The sequence below is a fragment of the Piliocolobus tephrosceles genome, chromosome 8 (genome assembly GCF_002776525.5).
Source record: "Piliocolobus tephrosceles isolate RC106 chromosome 8, ASM277652v3, whole genome shotgun sequence".
NCBI classification, from domain to species: domain Eukaryota; kingdom Metazoa; phylum Chordata; class Mammalia; order Primates; family Cercopithecidae; genus Piliocolobus; species Piliocolobus tephrosceles.
The window spans coordinates 98,466,804-98,492,317 of record NC_045441.1 but is presented as its reverse complement, the minus strand read 5'-3'; the positions used below and the strand labels follow the sequence as shown (position 1 = coordinate 98,492,317).

At 41.9% G+C, this 25,514-nt stretch overlaps 1 protein-coding gene across 2 annotated transcripts in view; it reads right to left on the bottom strand.

The window, feature by feature from the left end:
* The window catches only part of LOC111520376, a 34,617-nt gene that overhangs the window by 7,618 nt on the left and 1,485 nt on the right, over positions 1-25,514 (bottom strand). The window contains exons 3-10 of one of the 2 annotated variants that reach the window (XM_023183050.1): positions 25,310-25,455; positions 18,422-19,179; positions 17,813-17,874; positions 11,250-11,962; positions 8,316-8,491; positions 7,484-7,570; positions 4,995-5,125; positions 2,957-3,038 (exon numbers count right to left, since the gene is read on the bottom strand). In XM_023183050.1, coding sequence (XP_023038818.1) covers positions 2,957-3,038; positions 4,995-5,125; positions 7,484-7,570; positions 8,316-8,491; positions 11,250-11,399 — 626 coding nt within the window. In that variant the 5' untranslated portion in view covers positions 11,400-11,962; positions 17,813-17,874; positions 18,422-19,179; positions 25,310-25,455. The remainder of the gene's footprint in view (positions 1-2,956; positions 3,039-4,994; positions 5,126-7,483; positions 7,571-8,315; positions 8,492-11,249; positions 11,963-17,812; positions 17,875-18,421; positions 19,180-25,309; positions 25,456-25,514) is intronic. The other variant, XR_003306663.1, reaches the window with a different exon arrangement.

The following is a 25,514-nucleotide window of genomic DNA, read 5'->3' as shown; positions in this document are numbered from 1 at the left end:
AAACAAATGGACCTGCAGTTGGGTGACACAGCATATGTTCATGGTCAGAGACACAAATGTCCCCTCTTTCTTGCCCACACCTGCTCTCTCTCAGAGCTCTTTGGCTCTCTCTGAGGAATGGCTCATTTGGGTACCTTGACTGTTTCTTCCTCTTTGAGATGGTACACACTGTCGAGGACACATATATTAGATATCGGATCCGGCCCATGTTCGTCTTAACAAATTATACTGTCTCACTAGTGTTTGTTCTTCTACTGCTGGGCTAAGTGGTTGAATTCCACTTTCATTTAAGATTTAAGGCTGGACGTTATACTCAAAAATCATTCCTGGCCTTTATTGATTAGCACTGATACAGTGCATCAAAACTGAAGATATTTGACACACAAGTCACACTGGGTTTTCAGGGCCTATTTTTCATCTATGAATAAGCACACTGAAAGAGTTTTGTTTAATATTATTGAAGTTGAAGCATGTCATGTTCATTTACTGATATGTAATTCATTATAAGCAAATGTTGACTCTAAATGTGAAGTCACATGAAGTGTACTCCCTGTGATTCTATGCTATTTAGAAATGATCCCTTCTGTGGCCGGGCGCGGTGGCTCACGCCTGTAATCCCAGCACTTGGGGAGGCTGAGGCGGGCGGATCACAAGGTTAGGAGATCAAGACTATCCTGGCTAACACAGTGAAATCCCATCTCTACTAAAAAATACAAAAAATTAGCTGGACGTCGTGGTGGGCGCCTGTAGTCTCAGCTACTCAGGAGGCTGAGGCAGGAGAATGGTGTGAACCTGGGAGGTGGAGCTTGCAGTGAGCCAAGATCACACTGCTGCACTCCAGTCTGGGCGACAGAGTGAGACTCCATCTCAAAAAAGAAATGATCCCTTCTGCTAAGTATTTTTGAATATTTCAAAGTACAAAAAAATTAACCCCAGATAAATAAAATAAAAATGTTTGCTCTTTACCAAATTGCCCTATTCCATCTTATTTGGATAAGTCATCAATACTTCACAATCATCAATGCCAGATGCAGTGAAAGTGGTGTGGATGGGGTATATAAATAGCAGTCATTAATATTTCTTAGAGTGCTAATGACATTTTGTCTTCCCAGATAAGTGAGAGTCTGAATACATAAGTCACCAAAGCACAGTTTGTCATAGAATTCTGACATAAAACACTATCTCCAAGCAAGTTTCCCAAATAAACAAATTATCTGGAGTGTTTACTACTCCCACGATCCACTTAAGAGCTTCACAAGTAGCCAATAGGAAACAGCAATGGGGATCTTTCTGCACCCAGGAAATAGGTATTTGCCAATAAGAATGAGAGCAACTTGAAAGGGAGAAATTCTGTGCTAAATATAATTTCTATGCCCATACAACATCTAACAGAGCACTGTCAGAGGAGTGTATATTTGAGAGAATGAGAAGGCAGCTACAGACTGGGAGAAAATATTTACAAAAGGCATCTAATGAAGAACTGTGACCTAACATACACAGAGAACTCTTAAAACTCAACAGTAAGAATATGAACAACCCAAGAGAAAAACTGGCAAAAGATCTGAATAGACACCTCATAAAAAAAAGACAGCTTATTGTTGCCTAATTCGGCTCCTGGTGCTTTCAGGGGTGATGACTCTGTGTGAGTTCCTTGGTTATAGAGAGTCTTTGTATGGTGGCTTTCTTTCTCAGCTGCTGGTTGTAGCAGCAGTGTGCCCACTGTTTCCTATGGGGTTAGAATGGCAGAGGTCTCTCAAAGCTTATCTTGTTCTCCAGTGGTATGCACTTTTAAATTTTTTCCCTAGTACTTTATTTACTGGGTTGAACAGGTTGAGCTTTCAGCCAGAAGGGGAGGTGTCCACAGGTAAAAACCGATTGTGGTGGCTGGGTACAATGGCTCATGCCTGTAATCCCAGCACTTTGGGAGGCTGAGGCAGGCAGATTGCTTGAGCTCAGAAGTTCGAGACCAGCCTAGGCAACATGGTGAAACCCTGTCTCTATCAAAAGTACAAAAATTAGCCAGGCGTGGTGGTGCAGACCTGTAATCCCAGCTACTTGGGAGGCAGAGGTTGCAGTGAGCTAAGACTGCACCACTGCACTCCAGCCTGGGTGACAAAGTGAGGCCCTGTCTCAAAAAAAAAAAAAAAATTGTGGCTAAAGCAAGTGGGTAAATGCAATACCCAGTTGTGGGTAGAGGTCCCAGCCCTAACAGAGGCAGCTGAGGGAGCTCTCAGTGAAATGCACTGAGGTCTTCTCAGAAGGAAGGGAGGGACACCTCAGCTCCTCTGAAAGTGATCCACCTCCTAGTCACACTCCTGACCCAGTGTCCCAGCTATTCAGATCAGACGGACAGCTCTTTTCATCTGCAGGAAGGCTGATGTTCCATGTTGAGATGGATTGTGACTCTACCCCTCGTGCAAGCCTGAACCTGGAGGGCATGCCGCCTGTGGAGAGGCAGCCCCGCTGAAGTGTTCAGGAAAAGCTATCTACAGGTGCACCCCATGGAGCACTACTCAGCCATAAAGAAGAATAAAATAATGTCTTTTGCAGCAACTTGGATGGAGCTGGAGGCCATTTATTCTAAGTGAAGTAACTCAGAAATGGAAAGCCAAATACCATATGACCTCACTTATAATTAGGAGCTAAGCTATGGCTATGCAAAGGTATACACAGTGATGTAATGAACTCTGGAGACTCAGAAGGAGGTAAGGGGGAGGCGGGAGAGCAACGAAAAACTACATACTGGGTACACTACTTGGGTGACAGGTACACTAAAATCTCAGATTTCACCACTATACAATTCATCCATTTAACCAAAAACCAATTGAACCCCAAAAACTATTGAAATAAAAAATATATATAAAGATATATAGCTAGCAAAAAAGCATATAAAAATGGTCCATAGCACATGACATTAGGGAAATGCAAATTAAAACAATGAGATACCCCTACTCACCTATTAGAATGGCCAAAATCCAAAACACCAACAATGGCAAATGCTGGCAAGGATGTGGAGCAACAGGAACTCTCAATGATTGCTGTACAGATGCAAAATGGCACAGTCACTTTGGAAGACAGATTGGTGATTTGTCACAAAAATAAATAGATTCTTACCATATGATCCAGCAAGCATGCTCCTTGGTTTACCCAAAAGAGTTGAAAACTTATGTCCATACAAAAACCTGCACGTGGATGTTTATAGCAGCTTTAATCATAACTGCCAAAACTTGGAAGCAACCAAGACGTCCTTCAGTAGGTGAACAGATAAGTAAACTGCTGTACATCCAGACAATGGTATATTATTCAGCTCTAAAAAGAAATGAGCTGTCAAGCTACAGAAAGACATGGAGGAAACTTAAGTGTGTATTGCTAAGTGAAAAAGCCAATTGGAAAAGACTACATACTGTTAATTTCAACTTTGCAACATTTTGGAAAAGAAAAAACCGCGCAGAAGGTAAAACAAAATACAACAAAAGGTTGCCAGGGATTAGAAGGGTGGGAGGAATGCCTAGGTGGAACACAGACTATTTGCAGGGCAGTAAACTACTCTGTATGATACTATAATGGTGGATACATGTCATTATAAATGTGTCCAAACCCACTGGATGTACACCACCAAGAGTGAACCCTAATATAAATGGTGGACTTTGGGGGATAATGAGGTGTCAGTGTTGCTTCATCAACTCTAACAAATGTACCACCTCTGGTGGGGGATGTTGTTAGCTGGGAGGCTAGGCAAGTGGGTGAGTATATGAGAAATCTCTGTACTATCTGCTCAATTTTGCTGTGAACCTAAATCTGCTCTAAAATATAAAGTCTATTTTTAAAAGCATATGTTCAATAAACTCAATTAATATATTTAATGAACTACTTGTATGTGAAATGATAACTTAAGTCACACATATGGCGATTTCAAAGCCTCTACACATTTGGTTAAAATGGTTATTGGGGCCGGGCGCGGTGGCTCAAGCCTGTAATCCCAGCACTTTGGGAGGCCGAGACGGGCGGATCACGAGGTCAGGAGATCGAGACCATCCTGGCTAACACGGTGAAACCCCGTCTCTACTAAAAAATACAAAAAACTAGCCAGGTGAGGTGGCGGGCGCCTGTAGTCCCAGCTACTCGGAGGCTGAGGCAGGAGAATGGCGTAAACGCAGAAGGCGGAGCTTGCAGTGAGCCGAGATCTGGCCCCTGCACTCCAGCCTGGGCGATAAAGCAAGACTCTGTCTCAAAAAATAAAAATAAATAAAAAATAAAATAAAATGGTTATTATCCAAAGACCTTAAAAACAACTATATGCAACTCAGCTCTAGTATTCTGCCCACGGAAAAGTGCCACCCCAGGGTCAAATAATCAACCACAACCAAATTAATTTTGCCAAGTAATGGCAAAGGCTCAGTTAGTGCCAACTTCAACTAGAAATGCCACCTTATGCCTCCCTTGTCCTGGAAGGTGGTCTGAGAGGCTCTGAAAAGCAGAAAGTAATGTGTCTCTGAAAGGACACAAAAATGTGTCCTCACTCTCCTGCCACACCCTATTGCTAAACCTTTGTTCTGCTCTCACAAACATTTTGTAAAGATTTTGTAAGTTCCTGTTTTTCTTTCTGTGGCAAGGTCACAAGACGCGTTTAAGTAAGGTGCATTCATGTTGCAAAACCTGTTGTGAAACCTGTCACAATATGATTAACTGCCTTTGTTCTGCTTCTGTAGGACTGCTTTCCCGCCTCGGGGTTTGCGAAAACAAGCCCTGCCCCTACCCTGCAAGCCCCTGATAAACGTCATCAGAATTTCAAAATTAACTGAAATACTAGAAATGGCGGGAACCAATCATAGTTAGCCAAATCGCCTTGTTCAAACGCTAGCCAATCATACATCTGATTTGTGTAATGATTCTATGCCTACTTTTCTTAGACTATATAACACTGTTCGGAGCCCAGTGGGGGAGCTCTCCTGCCCGGCTCGTTTCACGAGTGAGTGAGAGCTCCAGGTTTGAACCTGTAATAAAGATCCTTGCTGCTTGGCTTTGACTCTGGACTCTAGTGGTCTTCTTCGGGGAATAAACGGTCTGGGCATAACATCTCCACTGAATGCAGTCATGGAAATAGACCAAAGAAGTTTCTGTAATCCTGGAAACAAAGCTAGATACATCATTTCAGTATAAAGGGCAGATTCTAAACAGCCCAAACACTATCAAACACCATTATCAATGCCACACCTATAGAGTTCACAAGACACACACCATTTGTGGGAGGTGTGGCAGGAAAGTCCTTATGAAAAGATCAGTGCCTCTCATCTGAAATTAAAGACATAAATGTGGGAGAACACCTTATGCAAACAATTTCTGTTCTAGAGATTAGAAAGGCATTTCCTTGCTGGTCAGAAAGATGCTACACAACTACTGTCAGCTAAAAGACTTGAAGAAAAAACCACATAGGGAAAATAATTTTACCATGCCTCAAGAGTTGTGAGAAGTTCGTGAGCATCAAAATAAAAAGTGTATATAAATAGTTTGTGCATCAGGGAATGCATTGGAGTTTGGAAGTTCAAATTAAAAAAAAAAAAAATGCATACAGTCCAGCTCCCAATCTGAAGCTCTACCAAGATCTAAACTTTTCATCTTGGGTTCTTTGAAGGACCTTGAAAGGTATTTAGTCCAACCTGCTACCCAATGCAAAAATCTCTTCTAAAACACATCTGATAGTCATGTTGCTTAGAGAGAATTTGCTATTTTCTAAAACTCCCCATTCCAATGTTGGATTGGCCTGTTGGGATGTTTTTGCTTACTGTTAGCAAACAGTCCTTTCATCTAACTCCTAAACCCTGGGCCACACCCTTGCTTCTAGAACTAGAGACTAAGAATGATCCTTCTTCCTTGTTCTAGCATTTACCAGCTGTGTGACCTTCAGGTTACTGAACTCTCCTGTGCCTCAGCTGTATCTACTGAAAGGGAGATAACAGTACCTACCTCCTAGGGTTGAGGTGAGAATGAAATATTAGCACAGTGCCTGGCTTCTGTTGAACATCCAGTCATTATTAGCTAGTATTATCATTAGCTATTGAATACAACAACCCTTCGGATAACTATGAAATGGCAACTTCTTTATTAGGCTTGCAAGGAATAGACATTTTCAGATTACCTTAAATCAGTGATTGTCACCCTTTCTGTGGAATGCTAGAATTTGGGGTTACACACTTGAAGGCTAGAAATGGTATCCACAATTATCCTGGGATTCCCCTGGTCCCCATCCACATGACTGCTATTTGAGTGGATCTTTACTTCCCTAATAGCCTCTGTCTTTGAAACCCAGAAGGTCTTTTTTCTTTGGCACTAGAATGCCATCAGGTTCCACCTCTGCTCCCTGAACTCTGACCTGCAGCAGGCTAGACTCTGACTCTATTCCACGTCATGCGGTGATCAATTAGCAATCTAGCTTTCTAGAACTGCGTAACAACAGAAATGCTCCCCAAAAAAAGTCTTACCCATTGCAGCTCACTTGGGAAGCATTTAAGGCAATAAAACAAACCATCACATATCCATTGAAAAGCACTGCCTTAAGTAATAGGGTTTATTTGGGGCCACCTGGAGAAACACAGGGATCTGGAATTTCAACCTCAAAGCCAGACCACTTGGAGACTAGAGCTGGTTCAGGAGCTGGAAGGTTGCTTAGGATACAATGCGGCTCTAACAACTGGGTTATACCAGTAAATAAAATTGCCATCTGTTGAGCTCTTAATATGGGCCAGGCACCATGCCAAGCATTTTACAAGTGTTAGCTATCTTTTTTTTTTTTTTAAAACCTGTTTAAATTGTGGAATAAAATACTCTTAGAGTGTTCGAAACAAATGTACAGTATAATGAACAATCACAAAGCAAACACTTGTGTAACTACCTGCTCTGTCAAGAAGCAGAAAATGCTCAAGCACTGCAGAGTCGTCTCGCTGTGAGCACTCCCTTCAGGCCCCAGGGCCCCTCCCTTCCTAGATGTAACCACTACCCTGATGTTTGTGATCATTGTTTCCTTACTTTTTAAAAATAGTTTCCTCAACAGTCTGTGCTATATAATATCAATATATAACTACATTATATAGTTTTGCTTATTTTTGAATTCTAAAGTAAAATCATACATATTATTTCTTTTGTTCAACATCGTGTTTATAAGATTCATTCATATTCTTCTCTATAGCATAGTTCATTCCCTCTCAGTGCTGTATAGTACTCCATTATGTGAATATATCACAATCTATTTGCTCATTCTACAGTTGATGGATATTTGCATTGTTTCTGAGGCCATCATAGCAATAAAATTATGAACATGCTTGTATGTGTGTATATGTCTATACACATACATATATCATATATGTATATGTATACATGGTATATGTGAAAAGTTCCTCTTATATACACACACCCAAGAACAAAATTACTGGGTTGTTTTAGTTTTATTCGATAATGCCTGTGTGTTTTCCAAAATGGTTATACTAACCTACATTCCATCAGCAGCATATAGATTTCCTGTTGTACCGTATCCTCACCGACAGTTGGCATCATCCAGTTTTTCATATGTGCCCCTCTGATGAGAGTATGAAATACTTAATTGGAGTTTTAATGCCTGGTCTTTTAAACTTTAAATACATTGAATCATACTTCATGCATTCATCTCTATCTTGCTTCTTTTGCTCAATGTGGTGTTCAAGGATTCGTCCACAATGTTGCATAAGGAATCTCACTGTGTTTCTCTTTATTAATGATGTCTATCATCTTTTCATTGTTTTGACCAGTTTACTATCCTCTTTTGTTAAGTGTCTGTTCAAGTATTTTGCCTGTTTATCTACTGGGCTGCCCGCCTTTTTCTTACTGATTCTTACTGATTCGTAAAAGACTTTTGTGTTTTTTAAAAAGTCTGGAGACCAATTCTCTGGTGGTTTTGTGTTGTAAATATCTTCTTTGGTATTCATGCATATCTCTTTAAAGCTCACAACAACTCCAAGAAATACATACTTTAATGTCTATGAACAGAACAGTCTTAGAGAAGTTGGGTGGCTTGTTCAAGGTCACTGAGCTAGTTAGCATAAGAGGTGGGAAATCAAACTCAGATCCGCTCAGCTTGAAAGTCTGCTCTTAAGCACTCAGTCATACTGGGGACAGAGGTCATCCATCCCTCTCTAGCGCTCTATGGGTCTTCAGCCCCTTCTCCCGCACCTGCTTCTCTATTCTCTCCTTCTTTCCTTGTGACTTTTAACTTATGACTTCCATTTCCTGCCCTCTCCTTGTGTGGACTTTCTTCTGACTCCCCACCTCCAAACATCATCACTCACTTGGGTTCTCCTTCAAATTCCATGAAGGACATCTCCTCAGCTGCATTTGGCACTGTCGCCTTCGTGGGCAGGCTTTTACCCCAGACCACGTTATGGCCATGGCTCAGGTACTTTCCCACTCCAATCGACTGTGGCCATGGTGGCAGAATCCCATAGTCAGCCTGCCTTTGATGGAGCTGTGGGCATGAGAGACAAGGGTGCAAAGGCTGCTCTCTATAACAGGTATCTCCTCTGGATCTTCACGTTTTTGGCCAATCATCACCGGCTCCTTTGACATCTCATCATCCCAATGATAACTCCCATTCCATCTTTCTTCCAGGACACTGCCTTCTTCCTCAGTCCCCACCTAAGCCCACTCAGGCATCAGCTTCCATCAGTTCTGTGGCCTAGAAAACTGTTAAATGTAACCACTCCTCTCCATGGTCACCTCCACCCGAGTCCAGGCTACCATCATCTCTCACCTGGACTCCCAAAACAGCCACCCCAGGTGTTTTCACATCTACTTTTCCATCTTCCCAGTCCATTCATTCCCCATAACGGCAGCCAGAGGCACCTGTTCAAAATGCCTATCTCATCATGTCAGATTGCATGAAATTCCCTTTGGCTTCTCCTTTCTCTTAGGATAAGGATCGAAACCCTCAAGATGAATCACAAGGCCCTGCAAGGTCTGGCCCATGCCTCCCTCTTCACTCCCCACCTGGCTCTCTGCTCTCTGCCCCCAGGGGATCTTCAGTCCTGCTGATACACCAGGTTCCCTCTACCACAGGACCTTTTGCACTGTCTACACTACCTAGAATGTGGAGACTGCAAGAAAACATGTGGTCTCATTTGCACTCTCATTGAGGTACATCCTGACTGGTAAAAAACATGGTATCTATCATTTAAATTTTCCATATCTTTTGACACAGTATTTCCACTTTTTTTTTTCTTTTTTTGCAAGAAAGAGTCTCGCTCTGTGGCCCAGGCTGGAGTGCAGTGGCTTGATCTCGGCTCACGGCAACCTCCACCTCCTGGGTCCAAGCAATTCTCCTGCCTCTGCCTCCTGAGTAGCTGGGATTACAGGTACAACGCAACCATACCCAGCTAATTTTTATACTTTTAGTAGGGACAAGGTTTTGCCATGTTGGCTAGGCTGGTCTCAAACTCCTGATCTCAGGTGATCCACCCATCTCGCCCTCCCAAAGTGCTGGGATTACAGATGTCACAGTGAGCCAGCGTGAGCCACCACGCCCAGCCAGTATTCCCACTTCTATGAATTTGTCCTTTAGAAATATGACCATAGGCTATATAAAAAGGTATGTAGAACAATTGTTTGCAAATCCTTATAATAGTGAAAATGGAAACAGTACACATATCTATCAACAAGATACTAGTCAAATAAACTATAATACATCCATAGCATGAAATATTATTCAGACATTAAAAAGAATGAGGTAGATTTCCTTGTGTTCATGTGAGAGGATATCCCAGATATATGAAGCTAAAAAACAAAATTCAGAAGTGTATGATTCCCCCTTGTATGCTTTAAAAATACACTGCATGTATATTTTTAAAAGTTGCAAAAATATGCACAAACTGGTTGACAGTGGCTATGTCTAGGGCGGGAGGATGAGTTGACAGGGCATATTTTTTCCTATGTTATATAGTTCAGTAATATTTGATATTGCTATTTTATTACTATAATTTTATAATCTGAAAAAATCTAATACAGTGAAAAAGATAGGTGCATAATTAAGTCTGCCGTGTCTATCTTCTCCCTAGAATTAGTAAGTTCTATGAAGTCATCAAATGTTTCTATCCTATTCACTGTTATTTACCCCAAAGCCTAGTCAGTGCCAGGCACATAATATGTGCTTATTAAACATTAATTGAATAAACAAATAATGAGCTATTTCTATGACCCCATAAAATGTGATACCCCCTCAGTCCTCCACAAACAGACTCCTGGCTACTTCCTCCCTGGAGTTGTACTCCATAGTTTTAAAAAGTTATAAAAGTGCTTGACTTTTTTATGGCAGTCACATCGTGCTATGTGCTGACACTCAGCTTTAGGGACTTCACACCAGTACTGCACTCAAGTCGGGTTCCCATTCTTGACTTAGGCAAATACTTTTTCTTAGACCCAAGTCAGGATTTCACAATTTGTCCCTGTTGAAGTTCATCGTTTTGTTCGTGCCGGTCAAGGTGTTTTGAAACTCAACCCGACTCTAACCCAATACACATCCTACCAGCTTTATATTGCCTGCACATTTATGATGCGTTTTCTTCCAATTTAATTATAAAAAATGAAAACTGTACAGGGCAGAGCCTAGGACAGAATCCCGCAGCCCTCCCTGAGCAATGACCTCCCTGTTGACTTAGAGGGGTCTGGGCCTTCTGTTTGCTTCTCACACACAGGAAGCTTATTCCCACCTCAGAGCCTCTGCACTTGCCGCTCACTCTACTTGGAATGCTCTCCCTCCAGATGGTAGCTGCTCCACGATCTTTAGGACTCAGCTCCAAGGTTTTCTCACCAGAAAGGGTTTCCTACTACCTAGTCTAAAAGGATCCCCATCCCCCACTCCACATTACTCTGTTTTGTTTTCTTTAAGGCAGTTGTCAATCACTAAAGTTATCTTGTTCACATTTTTCATTTACCTGTTTATTACCTGCTCCTTCCGCCTACCCCAGTGCCAGCGGGGATATTATCTGCCTTATCCACTGCTCTAATGCCTGGAGCACTGTAGTCACTCAGTAAGTATTTCCCACGTGATTGAATAATAGAGAGTTGGTCAAATACCTTGACACCTACTTGCACTGTCTTCTAGATCCATGTCTCCATTTTACCTGCAAGGATGGTCCTGGGACTACTGTATAACAACTTACTTCAAGTTTGGAGGAGTCAACAAACACAAATTTATTCTCTCATCGTTCTGGAGGCCAGAAGTCCCATACCTGTTTCAGTGGGCCAAAATCAATGGGCCAAAATCCCTCACTCCTCCAGCAGCTCTGTGGGGAGAATCTGTTCTCCATCTCTTCCAGTTCCCCCTGGCTGCAGTGTTCCTCGGTGTGTAGCTGTCTCACTCCAATCTCCATCGCCAACATCTTTAAATCTTTCCTGCTCCATCTTTACATCGCTTTTTCCTCTGTGCATGTCATTATTTCTCTGCCTCCTTCTTATATAAGGATACATTAAATGGCATTTAGGGCCTAACTGGCTAATCCAGGATAATCTCTCCAACTCAAGATCCTTAACTTAATCACCTCTACAAAGCCTTTACCATATAAGGTAACATTCATAGGTTTCAAGTATTAGGACCTGATATCTTCAGGGGCCACCATTCAGCCCAACAGAGTTTATTACTGACTTCGTGAAATGCCTTTGGAAAACCGAGACATACGACGTGTCCAGATTTCTCTTTTCCACCTCTCGGGTAGGGCCTGCCACAGAGGAGAGCTCTGGAAATGCTTCTTGAAGGAGTAGATGAATAGAAGATGTTGTTCCACTCTACCATTCCCCACCCCAGCCCTCAAAAAGAGAAAAGAATGGGTCTATGACTCCTTTAGCATAACTGGTTTCTCCAGTTCGCAGACCCTTGAGAAGCTGGGGGGTTTCGGAAATGGGGAAGCTCTTCGTAACTGGTGGCCATCTGACATGCTGCCAATACCTATTGGGAGGGATACAGAATTACTGAATGAGCAACAAGACTAAAATTATTTACAAAAAAGCTTTGCCCACTACAGAGGGTGTGGGCTTTGTTCATATTTGATTTCTCTTCCTCCCCAACACTCTGAAGACGGTTGTACTGTAGCCAAATTAGTTCTTTGGCTACTGAATAGGATGATGGGAGAGGGAGACCAAATGGCACTGAATAGGCAGGAGGAAATGAGTTTATCTTCCCCAAACAGAAGGGACCCCTGATGCATTTCATATAAAAATACAGCATCTTCGGAGGAGGCCAATCAAACCCCTAACAGGGTCATTTCATAATAAAAACTATTCTCAAGCCCCTGGTCTGCACCCCAGACTTCTGGTTCCCCGCTGTTGGAGCAGGTTATTCTACAGTTAGCACATCTATTGCTCTTTCATAATTCCTTCTCAAAACCAAACATTTACTCCTTGGTCCTCATCCCCAAGACACCCCACCATGATGGAGTTCTCTTGAGATATCAGATAATGGGGTTTGGCACCCTGAGATTGCACCTGGGGTAGATCCCAGGGTCCCCACCGTGAGCGCAGGGGGAAAGGCTCTGAAAGCTAAGGGCCGAGGTGAAGCCCTGTCTCAGCATCACGGTGGTGCTGTAATGGTGCTCAAGACCTCCCCTCCCTCAGTCCACAAGAAAAGGGAATCTGATGGAAGCAGGGGTGAGGCTGAGGACAACTAAGTGGACTATTATAAGATGGAGAGGAAGGAGGGATTCTCTTCTCTCCCTACCCCTGGTGTAAGCATTGAGAAGGTCAAACAGGCACAGTAAAGGGTCAAGGGCAAAGCGGGATGCTCAAGTCTACCTTCAAAGACAAAGAAGGGGTTTTTGAGATTCACATGTGGTTCAAGCCAGCACATCAGCATAGGATGCAGCCCAGATGCAAACTCAGGCACAATGGTCCTAGCTAGAGCAGGATGTGCACTTGTGGGGCACGCCCTCCTGACCATGGTGTAAGAACTCTGCCGTGAAGCCTGGGGACGCCATTCCAAGGAGAGCTGCTTGCTCTGGGGGAGCTACAACAGGCTGTAGCATTTTCTTGACTAAGTATTAGAATCTTGGGTTGGTGCCACAGTTTTCTGGAAAACACATCAGTGCAATTATAAAGCACATCAATGGGATAATATGATATATTCAGCAAGATTCTCAACAAACTAGTCCCTTTTGACTCCCATTATGGCTTTCTATTATACAAATAGAGGCACGTGTAGTTCTATTTTGTGGTTGAGGAAAAGAATGCTCATCACTAGTTCTTACTTGCAGTAACTTCTCTGTGAATTAATTTCCAAACTGGCTAAACCCCTTCTGAAGGATATAATGAACCACAGAAATGGAAACAAAAATTATCTCACCTATCTACAATGCCCATACTATAAAGCTGGAAACAAGGAGATCAAGGGGTTTACAGCATCAGATAAGACTGTAAAAGTTTCACAGGTTAATTTTGTTGGAAACCTGGTCCTTTTAAAAAGTACAAAACTCTATAAAGGAAGAGACTGATAGATATAACTGTATAAAAAGTAAAGACTTCTGAACCCACATAAATCTACCATATCTGTATACACATAAATCTACCATAAATAAAGTTAAAAGACAAAGAGCAAGTCAGGAAAAAATCTCACAATTTATAACGTAAAGGGGTATTTTATTTAAAATATAAAGAGCTTTCACAATTCATTAAGAGAAAGGTGAACACTCTAAAAGAAAGGTAGGCAATTTACAAAAAAATGAAATACAAATCATCAATAAGCAGAGATACAACCGAAATAAGCTGGAGGTGAAATTCTCTCCTCAGACTGAAAGACGAAAAAGAATCATCCGTATAGCACCTATGAGGCCATGAGGAAATGGGAATCCTCACACACCCTGGCAAGGTTTGGCGATTTCAAAACTGTAAATGTGCATCCACTTTGACCTGGCAATTTCATTTACAGAAAACCATCCTAAAGAAATAATCAAGGCCGGGCGCGGTGGCTCAAGCCTCTAATCCCGGCACTTCGGTAGGCCGAGACAGGCGGATCACGAGGTCAGGAGACCGAGACTATCCTGGCTAACACGGTGAAACCCTGTCTCTACTAAAAAATACAAAAAAAAACTAGCCGAGCGAGGTGGCGGGCGCCTGTAGTCCCAGCTACTTGGGAGGCTGAGGCAGGAGAATGGCGTAAACCGGGCAGGCGGAGCTTGCAGTGAGCCGAGATCCGGCCACTGCACTCCAGCCTGGGCCACAGAGTGAGACTCGGTCTCAAAAACAAAAGAAATAATCATAGTCTGGGCGCGTTGGCTCAAACCTGTAATCCCAGCACTTTGGGAGGCTGAGGCAAGTGGATCACTTGAGGTCAGGAATTCGAAACTAGCCTGGCCAACATGGTGAAACTCTGTCTCTACTAAAATCACAAAAAATTAAAAAAAAAAAATTAGCCAGACATGGTGGCGGGCACTTGTAGTCCCAGCTACTTGGGAGGCTGAGGCAGGGGAACAGCTTGAACTCAGGAGGCGGAGGTTGCAGTGAGCCTGGGCAACAGAACAAGACTCCATCTCAAAAAGAAAAAAGAAAAATAAACAATCGTAGACGTGCAAAAAGATTTAGCTACACACAACATTTATTGCAGCACTGTCAATAATATATAGAAATATTTGAAAAACCTAAATGCCAAAACTGGGGATTAGTTAAAAATATTATAGTGTAAGAACCAATCACTAGAATATTATAGTCTTTAAAAGTGATTATTTAAAAAGTGATTATATTGATCTATATTGGCTATGTTATCATATAGTTCTAGATATTTAATATATATAAAGTGGCTTGGTTTGGAGATCGGGGATCTAAAGGTATATAAATATATTATTGATAATGTGTGGCATTACATATATATCAAAATATTAACACTTATTCATAGGCTTCTAACTCTTATTTATGCCTTTCATTTCCTTCTAAATTTTTTGCAATGATTGCTTTCTATGCAAGGGAAAAAATACAACTATTTAATAAAGACAGGGATGCACATGTGGGCAAATACTCTTAAGCTGGAAACATCCTTTTTGGCCACTGACAACTCACAGAGTAAACAAAAAAGACTAAAGTGCATCATTTAAAATTAGGGTAGCCATACAATTTATCATCTAAACCAGGACACTTCTGATTCTGAAAGGGGAAGCTATTAATACTTTTACTGGGACAAGTAGCATAATCCAGGACTCCCTAGGCAGACTCAGCTGTTTGGTCAGCTTACTTAGAATGAAAATTTTAAATACTCTGTCTCCAAAAATGACCCTGTGTTGGAGTGTTCAAGGGTAAGCCACAAATGTAGAGACTATTCTTTTATCAGTACAATTGGGTGTAGTTTTTAAACATGCCAACCAGATGGCTAAAGGATCTTGAAAAGTTCATCTTTCTCACCTAATTCGCTCGTTTGGATCGACAGAGCCCTAATTTAGAGATTTGTTCTTGATAAAAAGTATTTCTCAAAGAAATATACCACTTGAGACCGGGCATGGTGGCTCATGCCTGTAATTCCAGCACTTTGGGAGGCCAAGGTGGGCAGATCACCTGAGGTTGGGAGTTCAAGACCAGCCTGACCAACATGGAGAAACCCCGTCTTTACTAAAAATACAAAATTAGCCAGGCATGGTGGCACATGCCTGTAATCCCAGCTACTAGGGAGGCTAAGGCAGGAGAATCACTTGAACCCGGAAGGCGGAGGTTGCAGTGAACCGAGATTACGCCATTACACTCCAGCCTGGGCAACAAGAGTGAAACTCCGTCTCAAAAAAAAAAAAAGAAAGAAATATACCACTTGACTAAGAACACACTGTATTATTAGCTATACTATGTCACATTGCAGATTTTAATCTTGGAAACATTGTGCAACTCTTTTAAAAAGTCTTCATGATTCCAAACTTCCTGAGACTCACCTGGTTTCCACTAAGGACTTTATACAGGGAACTATTATCTCTGTGACCCGAGGCTCTTACTTAAGATGGCCACTATTCACATCCTTCAGCCCTGGGTCACTCTGCCCACCAGCTATTTATATCCTCCTTGCCTTTCTCAGCCAGGCTCAAGTTTCTCCTCTCTCCTGAGCCTTTGCTGCCCACCACAGCCATCCGTGCTGCTCAGCCTCCTGTGACATTTATTACCTGCACATCAGATCAGCATCTTCTCACAGGCTATCCTGTTTCCTAATTATTGATTGTACACAATCTCCCTCAAACTAAATAAGCTCCTCGTAAGACGCAACTATTCTTAGTCTATACCACGTGGCACTTGGCACTTGGCATTCGGCCAGACAAGGTAAGTCTGTCAAGCCCTCTTATCCCGCTTATAAAGTGGGGGTTGTAATTCCTTTGTATACTCCACCTCCAACACAAACTGGGGTAGTAACAAGGCATTATAAGAGATAATTTTTTTAATTAGCCAAATACCCCAAATGCCAGGGTATTTGTGTAAGTGGAAAAATAAAAGCCTTCTCAACTGAAGCAAGGCCTTTTCCCCTTTAAAACATCATGAAATGATTTACAGATTCAGAACAAACTTAGAAGAGAACAAATCTGTTGAAGAATCGTGTCTCATGTGTTAAAAAATGGCTGCATAGGTACAAAGGATAAAAGCTTGGACAGGCTGTGTTAATATCTGCAATGCTGTCACTCCCATCTTATAATATTTTACTTGTATTTTGATTCTCCCTATAGAAGGCCAATATGGAGCTCATCCATTGATCAATTCCCCAACATTCGTGCCCACCCTCCTAAGAGTCCAGCACCTGCCATTACTTGGCATCGATCACAACCTAAGCAACGCATGTTGCTAAATCAATCATGGGTCAATCTATAATTGAAATAACATTCTTTGCACCTCCCCGCTGCCAAATTTATTAAACTAATATAAATGTCGATGTCTCTTTCTTCCAAGCTGAGCTTAGGATGACTTAAGCCCTAACTGGAGTGTGAACAACCAAAATTAGATACCGAGGCTCTTTTATTTATTCCATGACCCAAGGCACTATGTTTCTCATACACAAAAGAAACCTTGGGAAATCTGCCAACTCAAATGTATTACTTGCAAATGGCATCACTCTGCAATACCAACATATAACCACACACGTGGCTGGCAAGACAGGGTGACTCCTTTTCAAGCAAAAACTAAAATTCCCAGATGAACTGGTTAAACATACAAAGAGACATCAATGACACCATTCCTTCTGCTAGTCCATCTAGCACCTGAGTGAGCTTTAGGAAAAGGCTCACCTGCTTCAAAAACACTACTTCCATCTGTTAGAAAATAGTCTTTATATTCCTGATTTTGTTAGAATAAGCTACTTTACTGCCATCTGCCAGAAAAATTATCATAATAAATCTCTGATATCTGTGATTTGAACAGTGACTCCTTAGAAGGGACACAGTTGTACAGTGTACAACCTACACAGCAGTACTGGCCAGGTGTTTAATACCTTTGGAATATAATAAACCAGTAGGGGGAAACCATGCTTTATTTTACTTCCCCTCTGAGCCTCAGTTTCATCATCCATACATTGGCAATAATAAGAGCTATCTAGTATCGGTGTCTTAGCACTGATCAGGCTTCCTTTTGGAGTAGGAAAGCAATGGTTTGTGAAAGATTAAGACAATAAAAGAAGACCCCATTACTTGATTATCACATAATAACTATAACCATAAGATGGAGAGCTCACATTCTCTGACTCTACAATATCATTCATCCAGTTACATAATTTAGGTCTTCATATATTGAAAGTGAAAAGATTTCGGGTTTTTTGGTAGTGATGATGGGTCTTGCAGCCCTCACCACACTCTCTTACTAGATTTCTGATCGAAGAAGCCCACGATGCAAGGTAACTGATGAGAGTTAGGCATTTACTATCTAGAAATGAAAAAGAAAAAAAAAACAACTAAAATTAATTGGCCTACATCAGGGTTTCTCTCGATCTCATCACTATCATTGTGGACATGATCAACCTTTGAGGTAGGGGCTGTCCTGTGCGTTCCATTGTAGGAAGTTTACCAGCATCCTTGGCTTCTACCCGCTAGATGTCAGTAGCACCTTCACCCCCCAAGTCATGACAACCAAAAACGTCTCCAGACATTGTCAAATGTCCTCCGGGAGGAGGGGGTGGCAAAACTGCCCACAGTCGAGAAACACTGGCCTACACAGAAATTCAAATTTATGGCCGTAGCATCATTCTTGGGAAACAGCAAGCTGGCCTCCCACCAAAGGAGACCTGGACTTTAATTTCTACTATGGTGTTCTATGTCCTTAAAGGTTCTAGCTTCTACTTCCTGTCATATAAATAAAACCCAGACTCTGGCCTCTCACTTCCAGGATTTCCTCCTTTGCAGGGTATTAAAAGGTAGGGCTGGGGGCAAGTGTTAGGGACGACATCACGACCCAGGCATCCCCCTCTGCTCACTTGGTACTTGGCTGCCTGCCGGGGTCCCAGCACTGCCATCTTTTCTTGAATAATGGTGATGTTACCACACAGGGCTGGCATGAGCTAGATACTTGCAGCCTTCCTGTTGTGGCTCCTACACAAGTATAAACTCATAATTTAGTTTCCCATAGCACAGCTATCAAAGGCTCAGTCTAAATGACAAAATCTTGGGTAAAGTAAAAGAAATGACAATACAGAAAACCTTACAATGGGGTACTGGATTTGAAGGATTCCAGAGTCACACCTTGGTCATTCCAGACAGGTCCCCTTTCCAGACGCTGCCTGGCCCAGCTCCCAGCCCACAGGGTTCATCTGCTTTTCTCCCACCACCCAGAGAGAACTTCAGTCCCTTCCCCTCTGAGAAGCCCAGGGGTTCCATGCCCTGTCTCAGGTCTGCTCTCTCCCTCTCCTCCAGGCTTCACTTTCCATGGCTCTACTTTCTCCCTTCTGGCCTGACGGACAGCTGGGAGCGTCCACATCGTTCAAGAAAATTCCCAACTACCACTCACAGAGGTTGGCCTTTTTAGATACTTAGAAGACAATATCTGTCAATAATTCATTTCCCTAAGTCTGAGATATTTGTCTTGGAAAATCATCTCACGGGAAGCTTCACCAAGATCTGAGCTGGCTGTCGTCATTGGGCCCATCTTTACAGCATCCTGTGGGCATGAGGTGAGGTTCTGTTTCCCGTGATCTTCTGGACATGGCAAATGTTGAACAACGTCATGTATAACACACTTCCCAGGAAATATAAAAAAAAAAAAAAAAAAAAAAAAAACTTTTTTAGAGATAGAATTTACTAAATCTATAATGAAAAAGTTTTTTTTTAGACTACAAAGCATATTATTTAAAGAAGAGTAATTAATTGGTGCAGGAAAAAAAAAACAGTTCAAACAATGAACAGAAAAAGAGCTCAGAAACAGACCCAGGTGTTTGGAAAATAAGTATAAGAAAGATCTCTAGAGAAAGGATAAACTATTCAATATATGGTTCTGAGGATACATGGTAACTGTTTGGAAAAAAATTGAAAATTAATTTTTTACCTCACATCATTAACCAAAAGATTCCAAGATCTGAATATAAAAACAAAAACCTAGAAAGCATAAAGACAAAATATAAGAAATTATTTTATGACCTTGAAGAAGTGAAGGTCTTAAGCAAGACACAAAAAACAAAATGCCTCAAGGAAAAGCCTGAAATGTCGACTATTTCCAAAGGGGAGAAAAAGCGTGTGTGGAAAAGATGCCATAAACAAGGTCAAAAGAAGAAAAGCAACAAGCTGGAAAATTACATTATTTCCAAATAGAGAAAAGATCCAAACTGAGAATACATAGAGAATTCCTACAAATCAATAAGCAGATCTAAAAAATGACAAATCATCAAAGGATACTAACAGCAATTTACAGAGTACAAATACAATGAACATGAGAGGAAAATGCTCTAAAAACACACCACAAATGAGGGAAACACAAACCAAATTTTTTTTTTTACTCACAACATTGGCAGAACTTAAAAGATTTGAAAATGTTGAGCATTAATTAAGGAAATGGACACATCTCTGTACTGCTAGTGGAAGTATAAATTACTCAGCTACTTCAGAAGACAATCTGGCAGAACCATTAAAATTAAAAATGCACATACCCAGCAATTCTATTTCTGGGTAGTAGTACTTCCTCACGTGCCCACGAAGCATATATAAAAATAAAGATGTTGACTACCTATTTTTCATAAAAACTAGAAACCCAAATGTCTATCAATAAGATAACAGATAAATATTTGGGAGGCCGAGGTGGGTGGATCATCTGAGGTCAGGAGTTCAAGGCCAGCCTGGCCAACATAGTGAAACCCCACTTCTGGTAAAAATACAAAAATTAGCCGGGCGTGGTGGCGGATGCCTGTAATCCCAACTACTTGGGAGGCTGAGGCAGGAGAATCACTTGAACTCAGGAGGTGGAGATTGCAGTGAGCCGAGACTGTGCCACTGCACTCCAGCCTCAGTGACACGGCAAGATTCTGTCTCAAAATAAATAAATAAATAAAAAATAACAGATAAATAGACCCTGGAACATTTTATGGAATACCATGAAGCAGTTTAAAAGAATGAGGTATTTCGATATATAATGACATTTAACAGCACATGTGAAAAAAGAAAATTATAGAAAAATGTCCGTAAAGTGATACCATTCACATTAAAAAAAAAAAAAAAGACAACACACACAGCAATATCATCTATACCTGTAAAGACAGACATATACAGTAGGTAAATGTCTAGAAAATGGTATGAAAAATGCCTTCAGACCTGGGGGTACAGAAGTGACCACATTTGAAGGGGTTATTTCTCCCTTATCTCTATTGTTTCACTATTCTCTCTCACGAGGAGAACATGCTTATTCATAATGTATTCATTTGTTTTCACACTGCTGATAAAGATACGCCCAAAACTGGGAACAAAAAGAGGCTTAGGCCAGGCACGGTGGCTCATGCCTGTAACACCAGCACTTTGGGAGGCTGAGGCGGATGGATCACCTGAGGTCACCAGCCTGGCCAACATGGTGAAACCCCATCTCTACTAAAAATAGAAAAATTACCCAGGTGTGGAGGCAGATGCCTGTAATCCCAGCTACTTGGGAGGCTGAGGCAGGAGAATTGCTTGAACCTGGGAGGCGGAGGTTGCAGTGAGCCAAGATCATGCCATTGCACTCCAGCCTGGGTGACAGAGCAAGACTCCATCTCCAAAAAAAAAGAGGTTTAATTGGACTTACAGTTCCACATGGCTGGGGAGGTCTCAGAATCATAGTGGGAGGCAAAAGGCACTTCTTACATGGCAGTGGCAAGAGAAAAATGAGGAAGAAGCAAAAGCGGAAACCCCTGACAAACCCATCAGATCTCGTAAGACTGACTTACTATTACAAGAACAGCATGGGAAAGACCAGCCCCCATGATTCAATTACCTCCCCCTGGGTCCCTCCCACAACATGTGGAAATTCTGGGAGATACAGTTCAAGTTAAGATTTGGGTGGGGACACAGCCAAACCATATCACATGATATTCAAAATTCACTGTCAAGTTTCTTTTATGTAAGAAACATATTTTTCAAAGAAAACAATAACAAGCAGAAATCATACTCTGCTTAGTTTTAAGACAACTGTCTACCTCATCATGCAAAGGCAGTTTTGTCTGCAACCAAAATGAATTTTGCAGTTCCTCTGCATAGCAAATGGTCTTTTAGGACCTTTCCTGAAGAAAGGTATATTTATGTATTACCATGATGTATATGTCAAGAGGAGGTTTTGGGCAGAGGTTTCAGACAGAGGCCTCCACATAACTGATGCAGGCCAGCAGCTCATGTAAAGGAGAGAAGCGCTTTAGTTTCCTTTCTAAGCAGAAGGATGTCTCAGAAGCAAACAGAGGAGCTACTCCTAGGTGACTGGCAGCCTGTCTCTGACTGGCAGCTATGTAAATGATGCACTGAAACTGAAGTAATCATCACAGTGAACGCTGAACCACTGTCCACTGTGTGCCAAGCCCTGTGCCTGGGGCTCAGTACCCAGAATCCCAATCCTCACAACGATCCCAAGAGAAGAGCTTTACTACCCATTTCAGAGATGAGGAGCCTGAGGTTCAGATGGATCAAGGCAGGTTCTCAAGCAAATGACTAAAGGGCAATTCTAATTCACACCTGCCCATCTCAAGCCTATGCTCTGGCCTCCACCCTGTACTGCCTCCCACACCATAGCAAATGGTAGGTTTGGGGATACGGATGGCCTCTGCTCAAAATAATATGTGTGCATTAATGTTAACTTTCTTTATATGTAGGTTAAGGGCCAAAAGTGATTTCTACAAGAATCCTAAAGAGAAGTTATCATCTCTCCTGTCTCACCCTTGCAAAAGGATAGTGGTCAGGAGTGGGGCTGGATCTGCCACATTCTGGGGAACAGAGATGACCTCAACCTTCAGCACCAGAGCAGTTCCAGGGAGCACCGACTGACCAAAGTCACAGGTGAATCAGTTAAGAGTTTTAAGACCAGCTTTCCCTCGAGATAACACACTCCCGTGCTGGCTGTTCTGCCCCAGTCAGAATGCAAATATTTGTGTAGTTATATTTATTAATAGAGTCCATGGTTAGCCAGGCCTGGCACATGGCTAGGGATCTATATTGAAACCAATAAGTAAAAGCCTGGAATTTCTATTTTCGTTCCCACTCCTGTTGCTACTGGGGGCCTTTTATCCAGTCCTGTTTTTAATCCAGCAGCCTGCAAGGGGCAGGAAAGAGGCAGGTAAAGTTGTCTAGCAAGGCAGAGTAGAAGGCACACCTGCCCTCCAGATGCTGAGAGCTTTTATAAAAGGTAACCATGTAGGTAACAAATTTCCCCCAAACTATAATTCTCAGGGAGAGTGGGTTAGGGAAATAAATTTAGAGAGAAGAGTGGCAGATGGGATAGATGGATTCAATTAAGGCAAAGAACATCAAACAATTCCGGGGATGCCTCATTCTAATGGAACATGTCATTTTCTCCCCATTGCCTCCAGGTAACTCCCAACACACTAGGTAGGAAGTAGGGTGCTCACACAGTGCCTCAACCCCAGCAGGAATTTAATATCCTCAAACGAGAGAGCTAAGATTCCCTCTTCTCTTCTTTTCAATAATGTGGCGAAACAGCACATGAATCAGACTAAGTGAATGCAGGATACATATTAGATGCACATTTCTACAGAACCAGGTGTTATTCAAATTAAATAGGTATTTTCCATTGTCATCTCCATAGAACAGATTTCTTTATTTCGTCTACGGGAGACTCTCCTTTTTAATTAAACCAACCACACTGTCATTTTCCTAAGAAAGATAATAAAACAATAAAAATATTTACATCCCTTTTATCTCCCTAAACATTAATCATGAGGGGAAGAGGGTGTTTTGCCTTTGCTAGATAGTTTTATCACATAGACATTATACTAATATGCTTTAAATTACTGTTTTACAGGTCACTTTATCCTTATTAAGGATGTATCAGATTCTTGTTGCCTCTAACAGTATTTGTAATTATTTACTACCAAAAGGAATTCAATTCTGTAATAAATTGACCACGATATATAGTTGATATATGAGTATTGATATGCATATAATACATACACAGCATGTAAACCTGAACATTACTTCCAGTTGACCTCAATTTTCATGCAAAGTCAAGTGTAAATGTCTAGTAGTTTGATAAGCAATGCTATCTTTATTCTCTGTCTCTCAGTTATGCAATTTGATTGATAGTCATGTTATCCAACACAGTCATAGGTGGGTTATAGTTTCAACAAGTCAATGGAGAGACTGGGGAAGGCTTAGAGTAAAGCAACTCCACAATTATACTCCATAACTAACTATAACAATGTAGATGTATTCTGTTACCAATTAAACGTGGCAATGCATATAAAGTCTTCTTTTGTAGAGATGCTAAATCACTTTTAGATCCTAGCCCACAATTTACTATGCTGTAGAGTAAAATCATCCCAAATAGAAGGAAATAATATTTGGGCTGTCAGACCCTCTTCAAGGTCCTGTGTAGTAATCTCCATTTGAGAGACTCCGCTGGGAAAGTAAGCTCATGTTAAAACATGGAACTATTGATTTGCTTCACTATAACTGAGGTGCCCTGACTTCTGATGACAAGCCACCTTTGATTTTTTTGAGTGGTTTATAGTGGCTCCCAGAAGAGGAGACAGCATTCCGGAAACTCAAGTCACTGACTCTCAGCAAGTGGTCCACTCACATGGCTAATAGCAGGATTAAGCTCCTCACCGGCTGTTGTACTGAGGGCCTCAGTTCCCCACTGCCTAATGACCAGAGGCCTCCTTTAGTTACCTGCCACACAGGCCTCTCCATAGGGGAGCTTACAACATGGAAGTAGACTTCCCTTAGAGCAAGCCAGGGCGTGCAAGAGAGAGTAAGAGTAACAGAAGTGACAGCCATTTTGTACCCTAACCTCAGAAATGACATTCCACCACTTTTGCTATATTCTATTTGTTATAAGCAAGTGACTAAGTCTAGCCCACACTAAAGAAAAGAGGATTACAGAAGGGCATGAACACCAGGAGGTAAAGACTTTTGAGGCCACATTAGTGGCTGCCCACACCTTCCTTGCATGCACAACATGGGAATAAACACCAAAATAGATAATAGAGGGAAAATAGGGAAGCAGAAGGGAAAGGGAAAATGTTCCAGCACCTAATTATTCATGCCTCAGAGCGCTCGCATTCTCTCTCCCCACCCCTAAATCTAGTCCAACCCACCAATCAGGTGCTCTCTTCACAGAGTCTCACATCTGTCTCCCTTCTCTACCTGCACAGCACCACCATAGTTCAGGCTTTCCTCTCTTCACACCATGAATATTGCAGCACTACTTTTCTAACCAGGCTCTGTACTCCAATCTTTCTAAGTCACACTTTTAACTTATCTTTATGGTACAGAAAGCCCTTCAGTAGCTCCCCATTGTCAAACAAAATCCAGACTCTTTAGACTGCCGTTTGGTGCCTTCCATAATTTGACCCAGGCCTGGGTATCCAAATGCATCACCCCCAAACCCCAGTAACAATTCTCCATCCCAGGCAAACCATGCTCAACACCCAAACACATCATGTTTATACTCAACTTGAAGCCTCTGCTAATATCATCATTCCCCCTCCCTCTGCAAGACCAGTCTTCACTTTACCATTACTAATCTTTGGCAATTTCCAAGATGCAGAGCAGATCCCATCTTCTCTGTCACACAGAGAAGTTGGGAGTTTCTGTTCACTCCCAACTAGATTTCCGTTCCTCCTATAAACTGGCACAGCTCTGAGAGACCACCCCACCCACTGCACAGGCCAGTCTCTGTGTACCTGTCCTGTTTTCCCAAGGAGTCGGTAAGTTTCACAATTTCCTTCTTTCAGAGACCACCAGACTGCTTCTCTGTGAGGGTGAGGATAGGTCTCACCCATCTTTCCCTCCTGAAGGCAGCTGTTCCATAACAGGCAATATTGGTTGACTTATGATGGATGGAAGGAAGGAAGGAAGGAAGGAAGGAAGGAAGGAAGGAAGGAAGGA